General features: G+C 50.1%; 1 protein-coding gene and 1 non-coding gene across 2 annotated transcripts; both read right to left on the bottom strand.

The window, feature by feature from the left end:
• Window positions 1–3,522: 3,522 nt before the first annotated feature.
• EEF2 (eukaryotic translation elongation factor 2) lies at window positions 3,523–12,856 on the bottom strand. Its single transcript, XM_026019452.2, has 15 exons — window positions 12,402–12,856; window positions 11,217–11,431; window positions 10,131–10,312; window positions 9,834–10,045; window positions 9,173–9,351; window positions 8,863–8,968; window positions 8,537–8,650; window positions 8,166–8,304; window positions 7,801–7,996; window positions 6,942–7,200; window positions 6,403–6,510; window positions 5,496–5,849; window positions 5,028–5,210; window positions 4,814–4,946; window positions 3,523–4,235 (listed from the first exon to the last, which is right to left on the bottom strand). Exons 1-15 carry the CDS (start codon window positions 12,402–12,404, stop codon window positions 4,042–4,044), a joined length of 2,577 nt encoding a protein of 858 aa, XP_025875237.2. The 5' UTR covers window positions 12,405–12,856; the 3' UTR covers window positions 3,523–4,041.
• On the bottom strand, window positions 9,428–9,492 carry LOC112935655 (small nucleolar RNA SNORD37). The gene has a single exon (XR_003238204.1). It is a non-coding gene; the product is annotated as a small nucleolar RNA SNORD37 (small nucleolar RNA).
• Window positions 12,857–25,521: the final 12,665 nt, after the last annotated feature.

Raw genomic sequence — 25,521 nt, 5'->3', positions numbered from 1 at the left:
GCCCCCGGGGGCGGTTCCCGGCGCCCATTGGCCAACGCCCCCGCCGCTCGTAGCGCCCCGCCCCCAGCCGCCTTCCAGGCCCCGCCCACCGGCGTCCGGTCCTCCGAACCCGGATGCCGCCTCGCCACTGGCTGATACTTTCGCCCTCCCGCAGCCGATTGGCTGGGGCGGACGTCGGGCACACTTAGGAAGTCGGAAGGCCGACTTCCGGCCCCGGGCCGCCCCGCCCACCCCCTGACCTGGGTCCTGAAGCCGAGGGGCTCGGTGCTGACCCTCTGCGTCCCTCTTACCTTCCTAGAGCTCGAGATACGCGAAAGCGAGGCCCCGCTCCCGCACGACCGCTCCTGGGGTGGGCCCCGGGACTGTTTTCGTCCCTGACTTGTTTCCCCCTCCGTAAAATGTTAAAATGTTACCCACATCCCAAATGCATAAATAAAAATGCAGATGAGGCTGGTCAGGTGTTGCCATTCATCCTTGAGACATTTCTGATTCCTGTTGTCTCAAGACACGGGATGAAGCAGCTAGTTCGTATGTACCAGGCAACAATCTTAGGAGGTAACGTATGTTAACATTTCTCCCGTTCTACAGACGGGGAAGCCGAGACCAGAGGTTATGTAACTCACTGGGAGTCACACAATGTCATGGCTGAGATTCATTCCCAGAAAGACCCAAACCCAAAGCCGGTGCTGCACCACTGCAGATGCCATTTGAATAAAGACCCCAAGTCTTGAGCGTTGCCACTATCCTGACCTCCTGCTGTTCTGTCCTCATTCACCCCACTCCAAGCTCATTTGCCTTCCGATTTCAAACATTGCACTCCCACCCAGGTATTTGCACAAGTTGGTCCTTCGGCCTGGAGATCGCCTTCCTCCGTTCTTGTTTAAAGTACCTCCCACACCCATTGCCATCAACTACATATTACGGCACACTTGTCACAACTAGTAAACCAGCAATACATGATCATAACCAAATCTGTCGTTTATTCAAATTTGTGTTCCCGAACGTCATCCTTCTCTTTTATCAGAATCTCATCCAGGATCCCACATATTCAGTCCTTAAGAGTCCTCATCGTTTCACTTTCCTTTTAGTGACTGAGAGTTCCAAGGACTGGTCAGGTATTTTGTAGAATGTCCCTCAACTGGATTTGTCTGTTATTCTCAGACTGGGGTGATGGGTTTAAGGGAGGAAGACCAAGTCCTCTTCTCATGACACCGTACCATGGGCCCAGGTTATCACCATATTGCTGTTCACGTTGACCTTGGTCACCTGGTTCCAGGTAGTGTCCGTCAGGTTTCTCCAGAATACTTTTCTCCCCTTCCCATGCTGTATTCTTTGTAAGTAACTTATGTAGATCCCACAATTAGAATCGGATCACTTTTCTCGAAATAACCCAATAAAATATAGTAAATTAGACTTGGGTATACGGCATTTTCTCAAAAACCGTATCACGTCAAAGGCAAACAATGGACACGATTTGTTGCCAATGGTTAAATTTTAACTTCGTTAGAAAAAAAAAAAAATCCAAAACTTGACAGTGATCTCCTGATACTTCAACCCTTCCCTGATGAAACTGTTCCATGAATGTGACCTTTCAGTATTTTAATGAAATGTATCCACTGGAAAAACAGCAAACATCCTATACCAGTATTCCCAAGGAACTGATGCATGGTGTTACAAAAGCATGCATGGGAAAAGGACACAAAGTGCAAGATGGAGCCAATGGAGTTTAATTAACAGCATAAAAAGCTCATCGATACGATTTCAGATACCACATAATTAAATTACCACTTGAGTTTTGGTGTTGTATCAAAGAATACCCACACCAACCACCTGAGAACAATTCTTAAAGTGCTTCTCTTCTCCAAGGACAGGAATGAAGCTGGATACTCTACATAGAATCCAACCAAAACCACGTTATCACGATAGACTTAACACAGCAGACGTGAGAATCTGGCTATTAAGCCAGAGAGTTCAAAGATTACAAAAACGTCGAATACCACTCTAATTTTTTGGAAGGTTCTTTTCCTCATAAAAACATTATCACACAATGGGTTTATCATCTTTAAAACAATTATTCTTAAATCTCTCAAATTTCTAAACATGGTAAGTATCAGTAGATAAAACCCATGTAAACAAAAAGGATCTTTGGGGTCCTCGATAATGATTACGAATATACAGGTGTCCTGAGACTAAAAAGGTTGAGAACTACTGGCCTAGAGGGACAAGAGTTAAAATCTATTAAAGGAAAACATGTAGCCAACAATACACATCCACACACACACATACTTGAACACATCGATGCTTGGGAATAATTTAACATAAAGACGTAATGAAGTCAGGTCAGCCCCTACAATTGTAATCCTTTTGAAATTTACAGCTGAAAATGCACACCTAGACTTGCTGTTAGCAAGCCAAACACCCCAAGTGACATATGAATTTAGAATTTAAAACTTAAAACACAGTCTGATCTTCAATTTACAATCCTATCTTTTGACAAATTGCTGGATGTTAAAAATGTGCGAAACTAAATGCAGTGAGGTATTCTGGATTGGACCCTGTAACTGTGTAAAAGACTTTAGTGGAAAACCAAGTAAACAATTAGCACACCTTTGTAACATCTTTGCACCTTTTCTGTAAATATAAAATTATTCAAAAATAAATGTTTACAAAAGTGCAAAAAACTCATGTGCCCTTCAAGCAATGTCAGGTTTTGAAATAAGAACTTCCAACAGGGCGCTTAGATGGCTCAGTCTGCTGAAGTGTCTGATCCACCGTCCTGACACTCAGACCCACATCAGTATTTCTGGCTCAGCAGGGAATCTGCTTCTCTCCCTCTCCTAGTGCTCTCAAAAGCTTCCCCCCAACTAGTGCTCCCTCCAAATCTTAACATTTTCCAACTTTAAAAGGACCTTGTTGGCAGATGCTGGGGGTCGGAGACTGCACAATACAACTTAGATGGGCAGAGCTGTGCAATGCAGGACATCCATCATCCCTGGTTCCCGCCTTTTAATTACTGATAGTGTTCAGCTCCCGTCACAGTTGTGGCATCATTGTTAAAGCTAGGTTTTTTTCAAACCAAGGAAGATTAAGAGGCATGAAGTAGAAAGATCTTAGTACTACATTCCTTCTAGAATTAAAACGTTGAAGTTAAAATAAAAATCTATTACATAGGTGTGTCACTTCTATTCCCACTTAACTTCTGAATAACCAATTGTGGTTGAATAAGACAACTTGCCTGGCAGGTGATGGTTTCTTCTGTGGTTTTCCCTCACTGGGACAGGGCTCACTTCAGGACCCGGAAGCCACACCAGCCAGGGGCTGCCCCTCTGTACCACATGGGTCCACGAGGCTCCGCCATCCCATCAGCTAGCCCCATGTGCCAAAGGGGAGGACTGCTGGGCTCTAAAAAGGTACTTCAAGGTCAGGTTTAACCTGCATTCCAGTATCACCACTGGTGGGGAATGGCATGGGGGAGCCCACTGAAGCCTGACTGGACCAAGGAAGTCACAGGGACACACACAGTCACCACCATATCAAATTTATTATTCCAATGGCACTAATACAGCTGGAGGTGCTCACGGTGACACCGCACAAAGTTTCCTGCCTTCTAGCTTCTGTCCAAAAAGAAAGGTCTACCCGCTCGTTCCTTCCCCCTTTCTGGGGGGAAATCCACTACGGGCCATTTACCCAAATAAACCTCTTAATGCGCTTTTTTTTTTTTGACATTTGAGTTTCTGAAATGGAAAAAAAATGTTGAGTGTCCCATCCCGCCTCCCCCACCCCCACCGGCCAAATAAGTCCCTGCTGCTAGGGCGTTTGTTGCCTCTGAAATTTTGAAATAAATATTGAAAGAAACGGCATCAAGTGTTCACGTTGAGTGATGGCACTAAGTGGGCCCCAGAACCTGTCAGGTGGAGCGTCACTGGACAGTCTCGAGGTGTCATGGAGAATGCGAGGGCTTGTTGCTGTGGTCGATCGTCAGCCGGGTGCAGGGGCTGTGCTGAGTCCCACCTGGGGTGGTGGGCTGCAGGGGAGGGCTGCCTACAATTTGTCCAGGAAGTTGTCCAGGGCAGGGATGCCTTCCTTCAAGCCTTTACGCTTGCGTGTTTCAGCCACCACCTGGCTGGGGCGGCTGGTGTTGTCGAAGGGATCCCCGGGCAGGATCTGCCAGTGGTCAAATACGCACTGGGGGAAGGCCTGGCCACCGGTGTTAGACCTCAGGTCAGCAGTGAAGCCTGTGGGGAGGGACAGGGCTTACTAGCAGGCTCAAGAGACTTTGTTCCCACTACCTCCATGGCAAAACCCTGGAGGCGGCGGCAGGGGACAACACAGGCACATTGATCACAGAGCCTAATCAACCCAAACCGGATCAGACATTAAACCTAACCCTGGGATCTCACCCAAGCCTTGCTCAGAGAACACTAATTTGTAAGGGAGGCAGTGTTGGCCATTCCCGGGCATCCCTCTGCTCATACACAGATGAACCTAAGCTACAGCCCAACTGCTCTGCTGCCCTTGAACATATCATTTCACCAAGTTATACATCCCAGGGTGGTCTTCTGCAAATTCACCTTTTCAGAGGATCTGCTTGTTGAGTGGGCCACACTCTCCTCTGAACTGCTGTTCCAATGGCCCAAATGGGTGGGGGCTAGGGCAGCACTTTACAGATTCCACCAATGATTCAAATATCAGACCCACTCTAGGATGTGCCAAAGGCAAAATCCAGACATACCCTAGACCAGGTTTGCCCGGGAGCCATCTAGCCACAATCAAGTGGGCATCTGAGGAATGATGCATTGATATTGAGACTCACCAAAGGACTCATTCACAGGCAGGTAGGCCTTCACAACAAACATGGGAGTGCCGGCCACCTGGGACTCCTCAAAGACGTGACCTCGCTTCCTATTCAGGACACCATAGATGCCACCAACCACTTGTTCTGGACACTGTCAAGAAAAAATGGCCATTATAAGCAATTGTTGGGCAAAAAAGAGCCTGTCAGAATTAAGAGGACCAGGCCTCCCCACCTGAATCTCCACAAGGTAGATAGGCTCCATAAGCCGGGGCTGGGCAGTCAGCACACTGGCGTAGAGGCAGCGCCGGGCAGTGGGGATAATCTGGCCACCCCCACGGTGGATGGCGTCTGCGTGCAGGGTCACATCGTGGACATCGAAGCGAACACCACGCATGTTTTCCTCACACAGAGCACCCTGCAGAAGGAGCAGAGACTGTCATCACTGCAGCCCTTCCCTCCAGAATGGATCACATAGCTTCTACAATGCCTCCAGGTCTCCACCCAGACAGACCTGTTGGGTCCTGCCCCACCAACCCCACCTCCCTAGCATTCCCTTCCCAGAAGGCAGGACAATAGCCCCCACATCGCCCGCAGTAAACTAAGGACACAGCCCAATATCCCAACAGCTGTGAGCATCCCTGGCCTGAGAACCATAGTTGACTGATCAACTGTCAGCTAGACACCCAACCGACCCACTCACCTCTTTGGTGGCCCACTGGAAGCCAGCTACCACACTATCCTTGATCTCGTTGAGGTACTGCACACCCTTAGTGATATCAGTGAGGACGTTGGGGCCAGTGCCGTCAGGCCCGAAGCACCAGATCTTGCGGGCCTCAGCCACATCCCACTCATACTTCTCGGCCAGATAGCGGGCCCGCTGCTTGAGCTCCTGGCGGGCGGACACCTCACCCTTGTCAATGTCCTCAGCCAGGCCGTCAGGGAAGGGCCGTGCCTTCATGTACAGCCGGTTGTGCTTGTTGGGGGACTTGGACAAGCAGAGCACATTCGACTCCTCACTGACGGTCTCACGATAGGAGACAACAGGGTCAGATTTCTGCAAAAAGAGTGTTAATGTCAGGCCAGCCTCCAGGAAGCAGTGACCACTCAAGATTTACAGTATCTTCCTGATTCGATTCATGAATATAACATATACATGGATGGAGCTTGGTGCCTTGCAAAAGCAACTGAAATCCAAACCACCCTGAGGCTTGCTACAAAAACCTAAATGATCTGTAAATCTTAGAAGTTTCCAAGCTTTTAGTGTATGGAAAACAACACACCCCAGGATGCCTGGGTGGCTCAGTGCTTGAGCAACTGCCTTCAGCCCCCATCAGGCTCCCTGCATGGAGCCTGCTTCTCTGCCTAGGTCTCAGCCTCTCTCATGAATAAGTATCTTAATAAAAAAAAAAAAAAGAAAAAAAAGCAGGCCCCTCACACTGCAACCTCAACCATTCTGAACACGTATGCAAACTGTTTCCTAATAATAGCACATTTTTCTGACAAACACATCAAGGAAACAGAAGACCCTGGACTATGCAGTCTACTTGTCCTGCTCTGTACTGGGAAACGCTGGCTTCCAGCCATCTGAGCCCAGAGCCAGGCCTCACCTTGATGGGAATGCACGCATGGTCCTCCTCCAGGTCCTTCAGACAGATCTCCAGGTGCAGCTCCCCAGCCCCCGCGATGATGTGCTCCCCTGACTCCTCAATGATGCACTGCAATGAGCCAGGAGTTAGGCTCTGGGCACGGACCCCAAGACACTCAGAGACCCCAATAAATTCTAGGAACAGGTAGGTATAAAGCTCCAGGTTTCCCTCCAGATAGAGAAGGTAGACCCACCAGATTGGGTTTTTGGGCAACTCAGGGCTCGTAAAAGGCAGCAGGAGCTGTGTTTTTGCTATTCTCGTTAACCTCACAATCTGCTCCACAGCCAAACCATAAAAATAGAACTGGTAAACAATTAACTAGATTTCTCAGAAAAAACCACCACCTTGTCACACAGTAGCTCTGCCAGGGCAAGTGTATGCTCAGCACACACCAGACTTTCCAAGATTCGAATATCCGTAAATCTGTGACAAACCCTATGTAAGCCACAAATTAACCACTTGCACACGCGGTGTTCCCATCTGCCAGGGCACCCACCTACCTGCACCATGGGGTCTGACTTGGCCAGCCGTTTCAGACCCTCCACTAGCTTGGGAAGGTCAGCTGGATTCTTGGCCTCCACAGCAACCCGGACAACCGGGCTCACGCTGAACTTCATCACCCTCATGTTGTGGGCATGCTCAAAGGTGGTGATGGTGCCAGTCTTCACCAGGAACTGGTCCACTCCCACTAGACCCACAATGTTCCCACAAGGCACATCTTCAATAGGCTCAACGTAACGGCCCATCATCAGGATTGTTCTAGGGAAGACCAAAAAAACCCTCCAGATCCCGAAATGACCCCAAAACACCCCTTCTTCTAAAGCCTGTGGCCATCCCATCCACCTGAAATGCTGGTGTGAACCCAACTCCCAGAGCCTCAGGCCCTAGCCCTAGTTTCACCTTATCAGCCCAGTTCCTGTGACAATGAGTCCCAGCTCTCTTACCCCAAAGCAGAAGCCACCTGCTCCTCCCCGACTCCCCTATGTAGAGCTCCACACCCAACCTAGCACTGATAGAAGTGTCACGGGAACCTGAGAACCAATGAAAGTCAGGGCTGCAAGAAGCTGGAGAGATGAAGTTCAGTCTTCCCACTACCCACACCAGGAGCCAGGGAATGGTGACTACCACTAGCCTCTCGAGATGGCTCTGCAGATACGAGCCACCACCCTGACCTTAGAGCCAGCTGTCCAAGTCAGAACTAGCGCAGTGTGCCTCACCCAGACAAATCACTCCCTCCCTCAGCTTCAAGGGTCCTCCACCCTTCTCTGGACATTATGTCTTGTCACCCTCCCTGTGGGAAGAGATAATCTTGGATATGGACCAGCCTGGGACGTACCCAGGAGCTGCTGAGCACCTCACCTCTGGATAGGCTTCAGGTACAGGTCCTCCTTCTTCCCAGGGGTGTAGTTGGGCCCCATGATCCTGACTTTCAGGCCAGTGGACACCAGCCCCGAGAATACACGACCAAAGGCGTAGAACCGACCTTTGTCGGAGGTTGGCACCATTTTAGAAATGTACATCATGAGAGGGCCTTTGGGGTCACAGCTTTTAATGCCTGTAAAGAGGAATTCCCAAAACAAAACATGTGATTCCCTCAGAGCTCACCCTCACAGAACCCTGTGACCTGGACTTGCCAATGAGCATCACCACCTGACCACAGCCACAAAAATACTTATGCCTCTGCCCAGCAATCTAACCCCAGGTCGCAGGTGAACCTCACATACCCATGGCTGCCTCGTCGTCTGGGGGGCCCTCATACAAGAGCTCACAGCGGTATTTCTGGGCTGTCACAGGGGAAGGCAGATGGATGGTGATCATCTGCAGCAAAGCGTCCCCAGCAGGTAGCCAGCGGCGCATCACAGCCTACAGGAGAAGGGGAGGTCAAGCAAGGCCCAAAGGTTTCAGAATGCCATGCCCAAGGTCCTGGTGAGAGGCACTTAGATTCTGAGTTGCCCCTCCTGGAGAGGTGCCAACACAGATCCCCTCCCTGACCACCCTGCTGGTGATGGAGACATGACTGGTGAAGATATGACAAAGAGCTCCAGTCATACAGTCCAAAGCTGGTAGGCCCACCAAGAGGTCCATCCGCATTCACCTTCAGAAGTGGTTTGCCTTCCTTATCTTTGTCTTCACTGTCCAGCTTGATGTCCAGCTTTTCAATCAGCTTTGCGGTCTCCTCTTTCTTGAAATTCATGATCGCGTCAAACACCTGACAAGTCATAAAAACAGGGAGATGGATTCAGGAACGTTACTGGAAGCCTGCAGCTGCTTCCTACCAGGCAAACCTCACCCTCCTCCAACACCCACCTGTCAACCCAGCTCTGCCCAGCCAGTTAGGTCAGGTAACAGATCCTCCGGGAGCCACCAGGCCCAAGGACAGCCCAGGGGACGCACATCCATGAAGCACACTCAGCAGCTCACCTTGAAAATAGGATCCAAGATGAGCTGGCAAAACGTCCGCGGTAGCTTCTTGCCGTCAGGGCTGGTGGCTGACTTGCTGAATTTGCCGTTGGCTGGATCAAAATACCTAGCAGAGGAGTACGGGAGTATTTCACCAACTCGATGATAGATGGGTCGGGGAAACAGGAGACCCAAGCGGGTGAGGAAACCAAGCTGGGCAGAAGGATCCTACAGACGTTTGGTGGCCCTTAGTCATGTTCCCACCACTGCAGGAGGGTCCCTGCCCCGGCACACAGGTGCTAGAGTGCCCTGCACCTCCCCCAGTACTCACCGGTCACCCCACAGCTTCTTCATCATGTCCTCCACTTTCTTGGCCCGCTCAGCAGGCCCCAGCTGGCCCTCACCCTTGGCAGCAAATTTGGCCACATACATCTCTGCAAACTGCTTCAAGGTAAAGGCCCAACCGTGGAGTCCAGACCCAAAGCCAACAGTCCCAAGTACAGGGTCGATCTGTGAGGGTCAGAGAACACTATGAGTGGAAGTAAACAGCTGTACAGAAAGCACAACAGTCCCTGGGCACCATGAGCCTCAGACGTCAGTTTTCTTCAACAGCCATCAGGTCAAAGTGAAGAAATTTTAGTCATCACTTACACGGCCCAACTCTACTCCAACCCCTCTGGAGGAGCAAGGAGAAGGTGTGCATAAACTTGGTGAGCACTGACAGCAAGCAGAACCCACTACCCCACAGATCCCCCCTCAACCCCAAGTGCCAGATGAAATGGCTACAAAAATGGTCCAGGCCCCTTGTCACTCTACAGGTCCTGGCAAACCTACTTTCAGAAGGGCTATCAATAGTCCCCAACATCAGCACCCTCTCAACCAGAGCCCTTCCAGTGCAGTAAGGACTGTGGCTCCCCACCTTGGGAGACGTGCGACCCATCAGCAAGCTGGTGGAGGGACCCTCACCTTCAATAGGCAGTTAAACTACTTACCATGATGTTGCCCATGGGACCGCTCTCGCCCTCCCCGTATGTAGAAATGATGACGTTGACGTTCTCCACAATGCGCTGGAAGGTCTGGTAGAGCTCCTCAGGCTCCAGCTGCAGCTCCAGCAGAGCCCGGTCCATCTTGTTCATCATCAGCACTGGCTTGATGCGCTCCGCAATGGCCTGCCGCAGCACCGTCTCTGTCTGCACGCACACACCTGGGGATGGGCATCTCCATCAGCCAGAGGAGGGGGGAATAGCCCCCGGGTCCCAGCCACACTGAGGGGGGTACTTATTGCTTACCAGACACACAGTCCACTACCACCAAGGCACCGTCGGTGACACGGAGGGCGGCAGTCACCTCTGAGGAGAAGTCCACGTGCCCCGGGGAGTCGATGAGGTTGATTAGAAAGCCAGAGCCATCCTTACTCTGCTTGATAAAGTTCAAGTCGTTTTCGGAGAGCTCATAGAAGAGTGAGATAGCCCTGAGGAGATTGGTGCAAGTTGGATCGATGGAAGCCACGTTTCATTGCCCTCCCAGTGACCCCTGGAGTCAAGCCCAGGTTCCTGTCCAGGGTCAATACGGCTTTCTTAAGTATCAGGGACATTGTAAACGGTTAAAAAACCAGACCCCACACTAGAAAAACACCACAACCTGTTTCCTCTCCTTGCTAATTACTTCTTCCTGCAGACATCAGACTTCAGATTTCCCACAAAGAAACCATTCCACCCAAGCAGCTTTGCCCTCAGACAGGGAGGTCCACCTCCCTCTTAGTACCAGCTACCAAAAGCAGCCTCTGGGAGCCCACCCGTGCAGCCCCTTCATTCAGGTTACTCCCAGGCTCAACACACTTGCTTCCAAATATTGACCCCGTGACCAAACAATACCTAAAAACCCTAAACTACCTCTTTCCTTCCAATGTCACCTAAAATAAATCTCAAATGACCTAGTAGAACCTCACAAACAATTAAAGATAATTGGCAGCTACAGGCACTACTTTGAATACCCTTGCTCAAAACAGGGAGCCAAAAAACTGTTGCTGCACAGGGTAAGATTTTTGGCAGTGTCCTTATGCCAGTGACACTACCCCCAGACTTCTCCAGGCAGTGCCCAGAGCCCTGAAATGAAGCTGCCGGGTTAACCCTCTTTCCAAGGCTCCCCTGCCACCCCCATCCCAAGCATCACTGGCGCCTCTCCCAACTGGCTGCACTTTTCCATCACTCCACCGCGCCTGTCTGCCTCACAGTTCAGAATCCCAACCCCCAGCTGCTCCAATCATCTCCCCAGGAGCCCCAGTAACACGGTAGCACCTGCCCTCTGGCTTCTCCACCCAAGACCTGGGTGAGGACCTCCCTCCCGTCCTCCGTAGGATATCAGAGCCTGCTCACGTGGACTTGATGGTGATGCAGCGCTCCTGCTCGTCCTTCCGGGTGTCAGTGAAGCGGGTCTCCCCAGCGCGGGCGGAGGCAATGATACCGGCCTTGCACACCAGCGAGTCCGTCAATGTGGACTTGCCGTGGTCCACGTGGGCGATGACGGACATGTTTCGGATGTTGGCCTTCTTGTCCATGATGGCCCGGATCTGGTCTACCGTGAAGTTCACCTGGGCGGGGAGGGGAGGAGGGGAGGCTCAGGCCGGCCTGGGCGGCCTTGGGACTTCACAATCGATGGGCTGCCAGGCCCCTGCCAGGAGTGCACACTGCAGCTGGGCTGGCCCCAAACCACCACCTGAACTCCATCTGTTTGCTGACACCCCTTGGAAATGCCACTTGCCCCGTGTCGGGGGGAGGGGCAACGGCGCCTGTCACCGACACACCGCAACTCGGACGGGGACGGGGACGGGGACCGGTACGAAGTCTCCGGCCCCGAGGCCGTGACTTCCCCAGGGCACACACAGGTCAGAGGCAGCCCGGCCGCTGCAGGGTGCAGGAGGGAGGAGGCTCCCCGCAAGCCCCATCCCCGCTGCCTTCTCCCCGGCCTCTCCCAACCGGAGATCCAAGGTCATCCCTCCAGCTGGGGGTCACACGGGGCCAGCGTCCCCCGGAGGAACGGCTGGGCGGGGAGCTCGCCCTGCCCCCCCGGACGCCAGCCTCCATTTGCAGGCCGGCTGTCAGCTGTTCTGAGCCGGGACACGGACGCGCCGGGGGCACAGGCAGGCGGGCGAGGGAGGCCCCCGCGCTGGGCGGGGGGAGGGGCTCCCCACCCGCGGACCCCCCAGCTCACGACCCGGGTTACAGAAGGCGGCTCCCCCTCGCCGCGCTCCCCACACGGCGCCCGCCATTACAGCGTCTGCCACATCATCACCACCACCCCCGCCCGGCCCCGCCTCGGGCCCCAGCTCCGGCCCGGCCCGGGCTCCACGCGAGGCGGTGGCGCCCCCGGAAGCGGGGAAGGGGCTCGGCGAACGGCGCGGCGCGCAGACATGGCGGCGGCCGCTTCCTCAGCCCCGGCCCCGCCGGCGCCGCCATGTCTCCTCCACGTCCGGGCGGCCCCAGCGCTCCAAGGCCGAGAGCGCCGGCCCCGCGGAGGCCCCGCCGCCCTCCCAGGCCGCCCGGCCCGCCGGCGTCGCTCACCATGGTGGCGGATGGCGGTGGATTCTCCCAGGTAGATCCGAGCGAGGCGAGTCGCGCCGAGGATGGCGGCGACGACGGCGGAAGAGAACGTTGACGTCAACACCCGACCTTTTATAGGCAGAAGCCGGTTGGGCGGGTCATCTGACCGCGCTGCGGGGGCGGGGCGAGAAGCAACGCCCTGCGCAGGCGCAAGGACGCGCTCCTCCGGTTAACCCTTCAGGCGCTGCGTGGCTGCGGGAGCTCCCGGGGGCGGTGGTCTCCCGGGACCTGGGGGCACGCCTCCAGAATGCGAGGCTCAGGTGCAGGAAGCGAAAGGCGCCGTTTTAGCTGAGAATGCTAATCTTTGCAGCTCTATCAGCTTCCAAAATGCCATGCACTTCTGTTAAGAGCACTTGACAATGGGAAAAGGGTCTGTGGATGGTACCGCAGCCAGTTTTCTGGTTTTGCTGTTATGTAATGAAACCACTGAGGGACAGTGGAGCAAGGATACTCGACACCTCTCTGTACTATTTTTGCAACTACCTGCCCATAATTATTTCAAATATGAAAACCTTTTTTGAAAGCAGATGTTAATCACACGCTTATCCCACAAAGATAGATTGGTTATCTACCAAGAACTGCGATAGGTGTAGTCGCTATAGCAATAAACAAAACACCTTACCAGCTCCACCACTTTACCTGTTCTTACACTAGGTATTTGGGTTTTTCTGAGCCTCAGTTTCTTCGTCTGTAAAATGGGGTAATCGGTGCTACTTCACTGGGGGAAGGAAAGAGTAAACACATGCAAAGGGATTAGCTCTGGTGCCTGACACAGCACCCAAAGCACGTCAGCTCTCTTAATTAGCTATCATTGCTATTAATACAACATTTATTTCAGGGACATGGTTTGCTATGTCTCAGGCACAGGGCTCAGCGCTTTCCAGGTGCCATCTCATTTTCTATTTCATTTCCTCTCCAGCCGGAGGTTCACAAGTCTATTTTGCATTTGTGTCCTAATGTGACCCTAACAAACTATTGTATTCAGGTCTTTGGCTCGAGAGAACAAATTGGCATTCCATTCCATATCTCTATTCTTTATAAAGAGCCAACCTCAATGCTTGGTACGTAATACATGCTTAGGAAATATTTCTTGCATCATCAGTGAACAGTATTCTTACTAGCACAAACCCCCTAAGGTACATCTTCCCCTACACTCATGCTGTCAAAATGAGAGGGACTGCATGGCTTTTCCCCAGCTGGGAAGAGGGAAGATGTGCATACGCAAAAGGCAATGCTAGTTGGAATCTGAGCTCAGCCTGTGCATCCCTCCTTCCACAAATGCTTTGCATGTTTTGCTTTGTAAAGCACTGTCCAGCCCTGATTGCATTTACACTGAGGGTTGATTCAGGGGCTTTATTTTTTTTTAAGATTTTATTTATTTGTTCTTGAGAGATACGCAGAGACACAGGCAGAGAGAGAAGCAGCCTCCATACAGGGAACCTGACATGAGACTCGATCTCAGGGCTCCAGGGTCACGCCCTGGGCCGAAGGCAGCACTAAACCGCTGAGCCACCAAGGCTCCCCCATTCAGGGGCTTTAAATACCTACATCTGTGTTCACGACACATTTGATGCTAATTTTTACCAGGCAAATGTATGTGCCATTGAAGGACACGTTTTCAGCAGATGGGTATCCAGTTTCCCATTCTTAATGCATTTTAATTTTTTTTTTTTAAAAGATTTTGTTCATTCATGAGAGACACAGAGAGGGAGGAGCAAGCTCCATGCAGGGAGCCCGACGTGGGACTTGATCCCGGGACTATGGGATCAAGCCCTTAGCCGAAGGCAAATGCTCAACTGCTGAGCCACCTAGGCATTCCCAATACATTTTAATCTTTAAATGTATCGAGCACCCACTATGTACTGGGCTCTGTGTCAAGCACATCTCAGCACTTCCTTGCAAACTGGAGTATTTCATTGATGAAAAGCAAAGGTTTTCATTATAAGGGGGAGCCAATGTGCTCTCAAGTGAATAGAATGTTTATTACGAAAACTCCATTTAGTGTAAATTGAATAAGCAGGGTTGAATTTAAGAAGAATAGTGAGATTTAAGCCTTTCCCTCCACTGCTACCCTGGGGGTGGAGGGCGGTGGCACGGGTTCTGGCCCACAGCTACAGAGATGGGACCAGGTATTGGCAGGACACCTGTCCCCATCGCTATCCCCAGACCCATGTTTAGCGGAAGTCTGGGGAAGGATTTGGGTCTCAGCAGAGAGCAAAAGCCACAGCCAGGTTCAAGGTCTGCAGTCATAAATACAGGCCTAGGTTAAGGGCGGAGAAGAACCCTGAGAAAAAAAGTCACCTCTGCAGGGAGGCTCAGCTGCGCATGCGCCAGCCCAGACGCTGGGAGGTCCAGGAGGCGACGGCAGCGGCCCCTGCTGACCTGCAGCTGCCATTGCAGGCCCCTCGGATCTGCCTTTTTTTTTTTTTTTAACGTGAAAATGAGTTTATTTCAGTAACAATGCAGTGATTACTCATCATTCAGTATTTCCTAAAGACTGTCAGAAATCCAGAAGTCTTCCAACACAGAGCCCAATCCACTAAGTGCTGCTTACTATTTCAGGCCACGGATCTGCCTTTTGATGCGCATTGAGCGCTTATAGGATGTTAGCCACCGCCCTCCCAATCAATGAATTAATTCACTTAATCCTCCTCACCCCGGGCTTTGGCTAAACTCCTTCGTGCTGGAGAAAACGGAGACTCCGAGAAGTTAAGTGATTTGATCAAAGTCTCACAGCTGATTAGAGCAGAACCAAGTGACTCAGAAAGACATGGTTTAGTACACACATAATGGAAGGTTCTTGAACCTTAGGAAGGACAAACATTCCTGCACCTGCCACAATGTGGACGGACCCGGAGGACACCGGGCTCGGTGACAGGACCCAGACCTAGAAGGACACCACCTGCAGGACCCCACTCCCAGGAGGTCCCCAGAGGAGGCCCGTCCACAGAGACAGAGAGGAGGTGGTGGGAGCCAGCGGGAGGGCAGGGGGCAGGGGTCAGTGCTTCCTGGGGATGGGGTCTCCGTGTGGGGAGATGGAAGGTTCTAGAGATGGATAGTGCGGGTGGGTGCACAAGAGTGAATACTTAGCACAATAAACTGTATACTTTAAAGTGGTTAAAATTGGGGTGCCTGGGTGGCTCCTAGTTGGTTAAGCGTCTGTCTTTGGTACAGATCATGGTCCTGGGGTCCTGCTCAGTGGGGAGTCTGCTTCTCCCTCTGCCCTCCCCCTGCTCATGCTCTCTCTCATGCTGTCTCTCAAATAAATAAGTAAAATCTTTTTTAAAAAATGGTTAAAATCATAAAAGTTATGTACATTTTACCACACACACAAAAAGACATGATTTAATCAGGGGGCAACTCTGCCCCACTACTATTGCCTGGACATGGTTTAGATCTGGTTGTAACTGCAGCCAGACATGGTATGTTTCAATTCTGGTTCTGCCCACACTGGCTGTGTGACCTTGGACATGTTACCGAACCTCTTTGAGCCCAGATTTTGCATGTAAAATATTGAATGATTACAGAACCTATTTTATTATGTGGCTCTTGTGAGGCTTGGAGAAAAAAAATACCTACTATACAGTATTCCCTTAAGAGTTTACTACTGTTAAAATTAAAAGAAAAAAAAAGGATTTAGTCCTGTTAGGTGCTGAAGGGTGTCCCTCACTACCACCACCACCACCCAAATAATATACTGAAGTCCTAACCCCCGGTACCTCAGAATTTGATTGTATCTGGAGAGAGGTTTTTTAAAGAGTAATGAAGTTCTAATGAGGTCATTACAGCAGGCCCTCATCCCATGTGACCTAAGTCCTATTGGCCGGATTACGACACAGCAAGAAGTTGGCCATTTAATAGCCAGCAAGGGAGACCACAGGAGAACCAGCCCTGCCGGTGCCTCGATCTCGCACTTCTGGCCTCCAGAACTGGAAGACAACAAATATTTGTTTGAGCCCCGCAATGCAATGTTTTGTTATTAAGCCATAGCAAACGAATACAGCTCTGATTATGGGATAGAAACACTAGATTTCATGCTGCACCCATTCCATCGAAGATTTTTATTAATTTATTCATGAGAGAGACACAGAGAGAAAGGCAGAGGGAGAAGGAGGCTCCCCACGGGGATCCTGAAGTGGGACCCGATCCCGGGGCCCTGGGGTCATGCCCTGAGCCAAAGGCAGACAGACGCTCAACCGCTGAGTCACCCAGGCATCCCCCTCCCAACATCAAATTTTTAAACCACGACAGGACCAACATTATTATGGATTTTTCCCTTTGCCTCAGGGTCCAGCACGTCTCGCAAACAGCTCTTCGGTGCACAGTTCTGCGAGATGCCTGCGTTGCCTTCAAGTCCCGAGAGAGCACTGTTGCGTTGCATCCTCCCTAAGCAGCCTTAGGGAGAGACGGATTGCGCCCCAAGGGGGGCGGAGTAAACAGGTTTAGGGAAGTCTGGCAAGGCAAAGTGGTGAGCACGGCAGCTCCAGGGCAAAGCTGGTGTCCGGGTCACTGAACTCTGCAGAGGCCTTAAAGAAAAGACAGACTTGCTTCTCCCCTTCAACAGGGTTCCTCCAGGCAGCCCTGAAGCCCCAGTTTGCACAGACTTAGGTGGAGAGTCTGGGAGGTGAAGTCAAGGTGACCCTCTCTCCCGCCCCACTCCTCCTTAGGGACTTGATTAGAGCCCTTGGCAAACTGTTTTGCATTTCTTTGTTTTTAAGCTGCCCCTAGGACCTCCAGCCCGGGGACTTTCCAGGGGCCCCACCCCGTCCCGCCCGCCAACACGCCCATCAGCTGGGCGGCCTGGCTCCACCTTTTCGCCTGGAATTCTTCACATCCCTCAATCCGGGAGCTTCTCCGATTATCTCCTGGGAGAGTCCCTGCCCTCCAGGAGCTGACCAGCTGGTGGAGGAAACAGTCAATCAAATATTTGCACAAACTGAACCTTTCTAATTGGGCTTGGAAGGAGAGATAGATAGGCTGAGCAAAGATGATAGAACAGGGAGGGCTATGATCTGGTGGGCTGCGGGATCAGGGAGGGCTGCTGGGAGGAGGTGGCTCTTAAACTGTTACCTGAAAGATGAAAAAGCTCTGAGAAAAAGTGGAGACGGATTAGCAAATCCAAAGGCTCTAAACAATGAAAGCCCAGTGGCTCTCTACCTCCACTACCGCCAGCACAGCAGCGAGTGACAGGGGAGCTTCGGCGGCACTGGCCAGGGCATGACTCCAGGACAGAAGACGGCTGACTTTCTTCAAGGGCCAAGTGGAAAGTAGGTCAGCTTTTTGGGTCCCCACAGTTTCAACCACAGCCTCTGCGGGGGTAGCATGTAAGCAACCGCAGACAGACTATGAGAAAGGGCACAGCTGTGTTCCAATAAAACTTTATTGATGGATGTTACAATTTGATTTCACGCAGTTTTCACAAGACATCAAAATAGTCCGCTCCCAATCATTTAAAATGGGAGAGCCGTGGGATGCCTGGGTGGCTCAGGGGTTTAGCACCTGCCTTTTTAAAAATATGAGGGATCCCTGGGTGGCGCAGCGGTTTGGTGCCTGCCTTTGGTCCAGGGCGTGATCCTGGAGACCCGGGATCGAATCCCACGTCGGGCTCCCGGTGCATGGAGCCTGCTTCTCCCTCTGCCTGTGTCTCTGCCTCTCTCTCTCTCTCCCCCTGACTATCATAAATAAATAAAAAATTAAAAAAAAAATAAAAATATGAAAGCCATTCTTAGCTCCTGGGGCATACAAAAGCCAACAGTAGGGTGGATCTCGGCCTGGGGCTGCAGGTTGCCACTCCTTGCTCTAGGAGAAGGGTAATTTATCACCCAAATAGGAACATTTTATGTTGACATCGTTGTGACTGAAGTTTAACCAGTTTTACAGAAAGGGCACAAATCAAATGTGAAAAAATCTGATGCCTCTTCGGAAACTAAACATAGCACAATAACCGACGTGAGGATTAAAGTACAGATAGTGGCGCTCAGTTGGTTCAGGGTCTGACTCTTGATCTTGGCTGGGGCCATGATCTCAGGGTCACATTCTGTCTCCCTCTCTCTATCAAAATAAATAAATCTTTAAAATACAGATTGCAACCCGCGCTCAGAAACCCTAGAAATGCCCTCACGTCTCTTCCAGTCACTACCACCCCACATAAAGCACCATCATGTCTTCTAACCACACAGATGAATGGGGTGGCTATTTGTGAATTTTGTGTATGTTCAGTCACTCAGCATGGCCTATTCTCAATGCTGTCTTTTCCTTTTGAGACCCTGGCACAACATATTGGTCCATTTCACTGTTGGTGGGTATTTGGGTTGTTTCCAGTTTGGGGCAGTTATGACTAACGCTGCTGTGGAACATTCTAGCACATGTCCCAACAGCATTTCTGTTGGGTACATACCTCCAAGTGGAGTTGCTGAGTCATACAACCGTGCCTGATTCCAGCTCCAGTGGATGCATCCGACTACCAAAGTGCAAACCGGGATGATTTTGAAAGCAAAAAGAATGTCCCAGGACCCTGGGACATGTGGTTCCCCCAGAGTATAGGGGAACATATGAGTAGAGATGCCAATGAGAAGGACCTGATGTTTGGCACACCTCCTGTAAGCCTCAGTTGTAAACTGGAACAGGTAATCCTCACCCTGCATCAGTGGAGAGCACCCTGGAGCAATTCCGTCCCCCGTGGGACACCGGGCTGTGTCTGAGGACATCTGTAGTTGTCACAACTGGGAGTGCTCCTGGCATCAAGTGATGCTGCTCAACACTCCACCCCACAGTGCCCAGGAGACCCCACAGTGCCCAGCATAGCCCCACTTTAGAAAATGATCAGGTCCTGAATATTCACAGTATGGAGACTGAGCGAAAACCTATTGTGTGATCTTTTTCTTTTTTTAAATAATATGCTCTACGGGGCGCCTGGCTGGCTCAGTCAGCAGAGCATGTGAGTCTTGATCTCGATCTCGGGGTGATGAATGGGAGCTCCACATTTGGGGTAGAGATTACTAAAAATAAATAGTTCTAAATATTTTTTTTTTGAGATTTTATTAGTTCATGAGAGACACACAGAGAGAGGCAGAGACACAGGCAGAGGGAGAAGCAAGCTCCGTGCAGGGAGCCTGATGTGGGACTCAATCCCGGGACGCTGGGGTCACGCCCTGAGCCAAAGGCAGATGCTCAACCACAGAGCCACCCAGGCGTCCCTAGTTCTAAATTTTTAGAGTGTGAATGATATTCATCTATCCTGCATATATCTAGTGAGCGCCTCCCATCTGCCAGACATTGACTGAGGTGCTGGGGACTCCGAACAATCATTCCTGTTCTGGTGGGGCTTGTATTCCAGTGGGACATGGCAGGGAGAACCATAAATACACAAATACCATATATTGTATGTCAGGTGGTGACAAGCACTATGGAGGAAGCCGAAATAGGATTAGGGGCTGGGAGGACTGCGGAGCAGATGGTAGTACAGATTTCACATGTACAAGGATATAGCAGAGCAGACATCTGATCAGGGAGAAAGCAATGTGAGTGTCCGGGGGAAGGGCATTTGAAGTGTGTGTGTGGGGGGCGGGGGCACAGCATGTGCAAAGGTCCTGGGGCAGGACCATGCCTGGAGTGTTGGAGGAAGAGTGAGGAGGCCCTGTGCCTGGCATATAGTGAGGGAGAAGGAGAGAGGGAGGAGGGAAGAGCAGGGAGGGGGTAGGGTGTATCTTGCAGAGCCTTCAGGTCCTCTGGGAGGACTAAGGCTTTTACCCTCCAGGGAGCTGGAAGTCCCAGAGTGCTGTGGGCAGAGGAGGGCAGGACCTGACTCAGGTGCTCACAGGTCCCCTCTGGTGCTGCTGCAGGGAGGACAGACTGGGGCAGCAGAGGACAGTGGGTATCTTGCTGGTGCATGCCCCCTGCACACTGGAATACTAAGGCTTAAAGGGAGAGAAGCACTGGCACTCACTACAACGTGGATGGACCTTTTTCACATCATGCTCAGTGAAAAGAGACCTAAAGGTCACATACCATATGATTCAATTTGTAAGAAACGTCCAGGACACGGGCACCTGGGTGGCTCAGTTGGTGAAGCGTCTGCCTTTGGCTCAGGTCATGATCTCGGGGTCCTGGGATGGAGCCCCACGTCGGGCTCCCTGCTCAGCGGAGAGTCTGCTGCTCCCTCTTCCTCTGCCTGCCGCTCCCCTTGCATGTTCTCTGTCAAATAAATAAATAAAACCTTAAAAAAAAGAAATGTCTAGAACCAACAAATCCAAAGAGGCAGAAAGTGGGTTAGTGGTTAACAGGGGCTGGGGGAGGAGGAATGGGGAACGAGTGCTAAGGACTACAGGGTTTCTTTTTAGGGTGCTAGAAATGCTTTAAAATTAGAACATGGTGCTATGAAAACTTGCCGTACACTTAAAATTGATTCTATCTATTTTGCTCCATCCCCTCTGCCCCCACCCTGGTCCAGGACCACATCCTCACTTGTCTGGGTGACTGTACCCACATCCTCCCAGGTCTCCTGCCTCCCTGTATGTGCCCCCCCACAGTCCAATTTCCACGGCCGCCAGAGGGATGTCTGTAAATGGAAATCCTACCGTACTCTACGGGCTAATTAACTGTATGTGTCCACTTTGCTGGGCCATGGCGTGCGTATCTAATCCAACAGTATCCTGGATGTTTCTGTGAAAGTGTTTTTGGTTGAAATTAACACTTGAGTCAGTGTACTAATAAGCAAAGCAGGTTGCCCTCCTTAATGTAGTGGGCCTCATCCGATCAGGTGAAGGCCTGAATAAAACCAAAAGATTGGGACACCTGGGCTCAGCGGTTCAGTGTCTGCCTTGGGCTCAGGGCGTGATCCCAGAGTCCCAGGATTGAGTCCTGCATTGGACTCCTGCAGGGAGCCTGCTTCTCCCTCTGCCTGTGTCTCTGCCTCTCTCTGTGTGTATCTCTCATGAATAAATAAATAAAATCTTAAAAAAAAAAAAGACTGCCCTTCCCCAAGCAAGAATCCCGCCAGCAAATGCATACATATGTATATACATGCATCCGTATATGCAGACACACATCCCCACGTGTGCATGCATAAACACACATGTGCATGCACACATGCACAGTGTACATATTTACACACATGCACACATATACACACACATGTGTACCAGTGGATCTTCTATACTGACTGTGTGGGTTTTTTTTTAAAGATTTTATTTATTCATTCATGAGAGACACATGGAAGGAGAGAGAAGCAGAAATACAGGCAGAGGGAGAAGCAGGCTCCATGCAGGGAGCCAGATGTGGGACTCGATCCCAGGACCCTGGGGTCATGGCCAGGCTGAAGGCAGGCACTAAACCACTGAGCCACCCGCCTGTGTTGTTTCTACGTAACATGTATCTTATTACACATACACAGGGTATCTGTAAAATATATTTGTGACATACATATTACCATCAACACCCCAAGATCCTTCTTTTTCTTTCAAGATTTTTATTTATTTATTCATGAGAGACACAAGCAAAGGGAGAAGCCGACTCCATGCGGGGAGCCTGATGCGGGACTCAATCCCAGGACCCCAGGATCATGCCCTGAGCCAAAGGCAGATGCTCAACCACTGAGCCACCCAGATGCCCCAAGATCCTTGTTTGCCTCATTCTCCATAGAGTATTGATTCCCCTCACCCTCGTGGCCCAAGACCGTGCACCACAAGACCACCTTGCAGCCAAAAGGAAGAAGGGAAAAGAAGTGTGCATATCACTACCATAATTGGCTAGAATTTAGTCACGTGCCCACACTTAGATGCAAGGGAATCTGGGAAATGTAGTCTTTATTCTGGGAGGCTGTGCCAAGCTCAGCAGAGGAAGTCTTATTACTGGCAGAGAGGACAGATACGGGGGAACAATTCAGCTTTACCATCCTGTGATAATGCTAAGAATGCTGTGAGCCTTGCTACCTCTTGCACAAATTTTTCTGCAAATCACACACTTCCAAATTTACCAGTTCAGAGGTTGGGATATATGTGTGTACGTATATGTGTATGTGTGTTGGGATATATGTATGTGCATATATATATACATATATACATATACACATACACACACACACACACATATCTCTATGGAATAAATACCTAAAAGTGAAATTGCCAGGCCAATTTGTATGCCTACTTTTAATTATTTTATTTTTAATATTTTATTCATGGAAAAAAAATTTATTCATGGGACACCTGGGTGGCTCGGCAATTGAGCCTATGTCTCTGTCTCTTTCTCTGTGTCTCTCATGAATAAATATATAAATCTTTGAAAAAAAAAAGATTGTATTTATTTATTCATGAGAGACACACAGAGAGGGGCAGAGACACAGGCAGAAGGAGAAGCAGGCTCCTTGCGGGGAGCTCAATCTGGGACTCGATCCCAGGGCTCCAGGATCACTCCCTGGGCCGAAGGCAGACGCTCAACCACTGAGCCACCCAGGTGTCCCAACTACCTTTAATTTTTAATAATGATGTGAATGTGGGGCACTGGGGTGGCTCAGTCAGCTAGGTGTCCGACTCTTGGTTTCAGTTCAGGTCATTATCTCATAAGTTGCGGGATCGAGCCCCATGTTGGGCTTCGTGCTCAACAGGGAGTCTGCTTGAGAATTCTCTCCCTCCTTCCCTCTCTCTCTCTCCTTCTCTTTCTCTGCCCCTCCCTTTACTCATGCTCTCATGTTCTCTCTCTCTCTAAAATGAGTAAAAGTCACAAAAAATAATGACACAAAGGTCAGTGTGCCTGGCTGCCTTAGTCGGTGGAGCATATGACTCCTTATCTCAGGGTTTTTTTTTTTTTCTTTTTATTTATTTATTTATTTATTTATTTATTTATTTATTTATTTTTTATCTCAGGGTTTTGAGTTTGAGCCCCATGTTGGGGGTACAGATTGCTCAAAAAATAATAAAACGAATATTTAATATTGTACATAGGATCAAATTACGTACACAGGATCAAATTACATACACCACTCTTAAGATGCTTCTAGTATTTTTATTATGAACATTTTCAAATATACTGTGGTGGACAGACTCTTAGGTGGCCCTCCACATCCCCACCTCCTGGTATCTACACCCTTGTGCACACTCCTCCCCCCAAGTGTGGGTGGGACCTATGATTTGCTTCTAACTACCAGAATACAGCAGATGTGCTGCATGTCGTTCCCATGAATCTGTTCCATAGGATTGCAGTCTCCAGCATGTGAGCTGTGTCTCTCACTTGCTGGTTGGGATGCAGTGAGCATCCACATTAGGAAGGTTCCTGTGACAAGTCCTGCAGGGTGGCTTCTAGCTGACAGCCAGCAAGGAGCTGAGTCCCTCAGTCCTACAACCACAAGGAACTGAATTCTGCCCATGACCACAGCACACATGGAACCATTTCTTTCCTCGGGCCTTCAGATGAGACCATGGCCCGGCACACATCTAGATTTCAGCTCAGACTCCAAGAAGCAGAACTACATAAGCTGCCCATTGGATGCTTGAACTATAGGAACTGTGACTAAAAAACAGGCATTATTTTAAGCTGCTACATGAGTGCTTATATGTTACACAGCAATAGCTACACATTCAAGTTAAAGTGACCGGTATAAAGAATCATCAGGTATCAGTTATTCAACAGTCAAGATTTTGCAAGTTTGCAACAATTCCTATCATGAAATACATTAGAAGTCTATGGAATTTCTCAAAAATGTCATTTTCCTGTTTTTTTTTCTTCTTCTTTTGAACAGTATATCAGTTTCCTAGGACTGCTATAACAATATGTCCAAACTTGGGCTTTGTAATTGACAGGAGCTTGTGTCCTAGTTCTAGAGGACAGATATCCAAGATCAAGTTGTGTTGGCAGTGTTGGCAGGATTGGTTCTTCTGAGGCCATAGGAAGGGATCTGTCCCATGCCTCTCCCCCAGTTCTGATAGCCAGCCTCAGGCGTTGTCTTGTACATGGCTGACTTCTTCCAGTCTTCACATTGTCTTCTCTCTGTACATGTCCAAACCTCCCATTTTTATAAGGACACAAGTCATACTGGTTTGAGGCCATCGTAACAACCTCATCTTCTCTCGATCACTCACAAAGACACTATTTCCAAACAAACTCACATTCACAGGCGCTGGGGGTCGGGACTCTAAGATTTTTTGGGGAGACACAATTCAACCCATAACAAACAGGATTCAACAAAGTCCATGGTTAAATTTAGTTGCTACATCTCTGGAGTCTCTTCATTACAACTGTTCTCCCTCCCCCGGCTTGCTTTTCCAAATCTGACCTCATTGAAGAAACCGGGTCAGTTGTGATGAAAAGTGTTGCACATTCTTGGATGTGTTAATGTGCTTCCTCGGGGTGCCTGTGTCTGTTAACCATCTGGTCTAGTCTTGATAAAATGGCAGTTAGGGCTGGAGTCTTGGTTGAATTCAAGATCAACTTTTGGGGCAAAAATGCTTCCTAGGTGGAGCTATTCGCTTCCTATTGCATTTTACCAGAAGGCTCAGAATGCTGCATGTCCCAAGTAGAGTTATTCTAAGAGAGATTGGAGTGTCCAGGTGACAGCAACCCAACCCCTTCAACATGAACTTATCATTCCATCGATTGGCTTTGGCCAAGAATCATTTCTGCTGGAATCAATGATTTTTTTAAAGTTGCAAAATGGCAGCTTTCTAATTCCATCAAAATGTAGGCTTTCTCTTTTTTTCCCCTTTTAAAAATTGAGCTATAGTTGGGCAACCCGGGTGGCTCAGGGGCTTAGCACCACCTTCAGCCCAGGGAGTGATCCTGGAGACCTGGGATCGAGTACCACGTCAAGGCCCCCTGTGTGAAGCCTGCTTCTGCCTCTGCCTGTGTCTCTGCCTCTCTGTCTCTGTGTCTCTCATGAATAAATAAATAAAACTTAAAAAAAAATAAAAATAAAAATTGAGCTATAGGGACGCCTGGGGTGGCTCAGTGGTTGAGCGCCTGCCTTTGGCTCAAGTTATGATCCCGGGGTCCTGGGATTGAGCCCCACATTGGGCTCCCCGCAGGGAGCTTCTCCTTCTGCCTGTGTCTCTGTCTTTCTCTGTGTGTTTCTCATGAATAAATAAAATCTTTA

The sequence above is a fragment of the Vulpes vulpes genome, chromosome 9 (genome assembly GCF_048418805.1).
Source record: "Vulpes vulpes isolate BD-2025 chromosome 9, VulVul3, whole genome shotgun sequence".
In the NCBI taxonomy this organism is placed as follows: Eukaryota; Metazoa; Chordata; class Mammalia; order Carnivora; family Canidae; genus Vulpes; species Vulpes vulpes.
The sequence above is the reverse complement of the archived record's forward strand: the minus strand, read 5'-3'. Positions and strand labels throughout refer to the sequence as shown.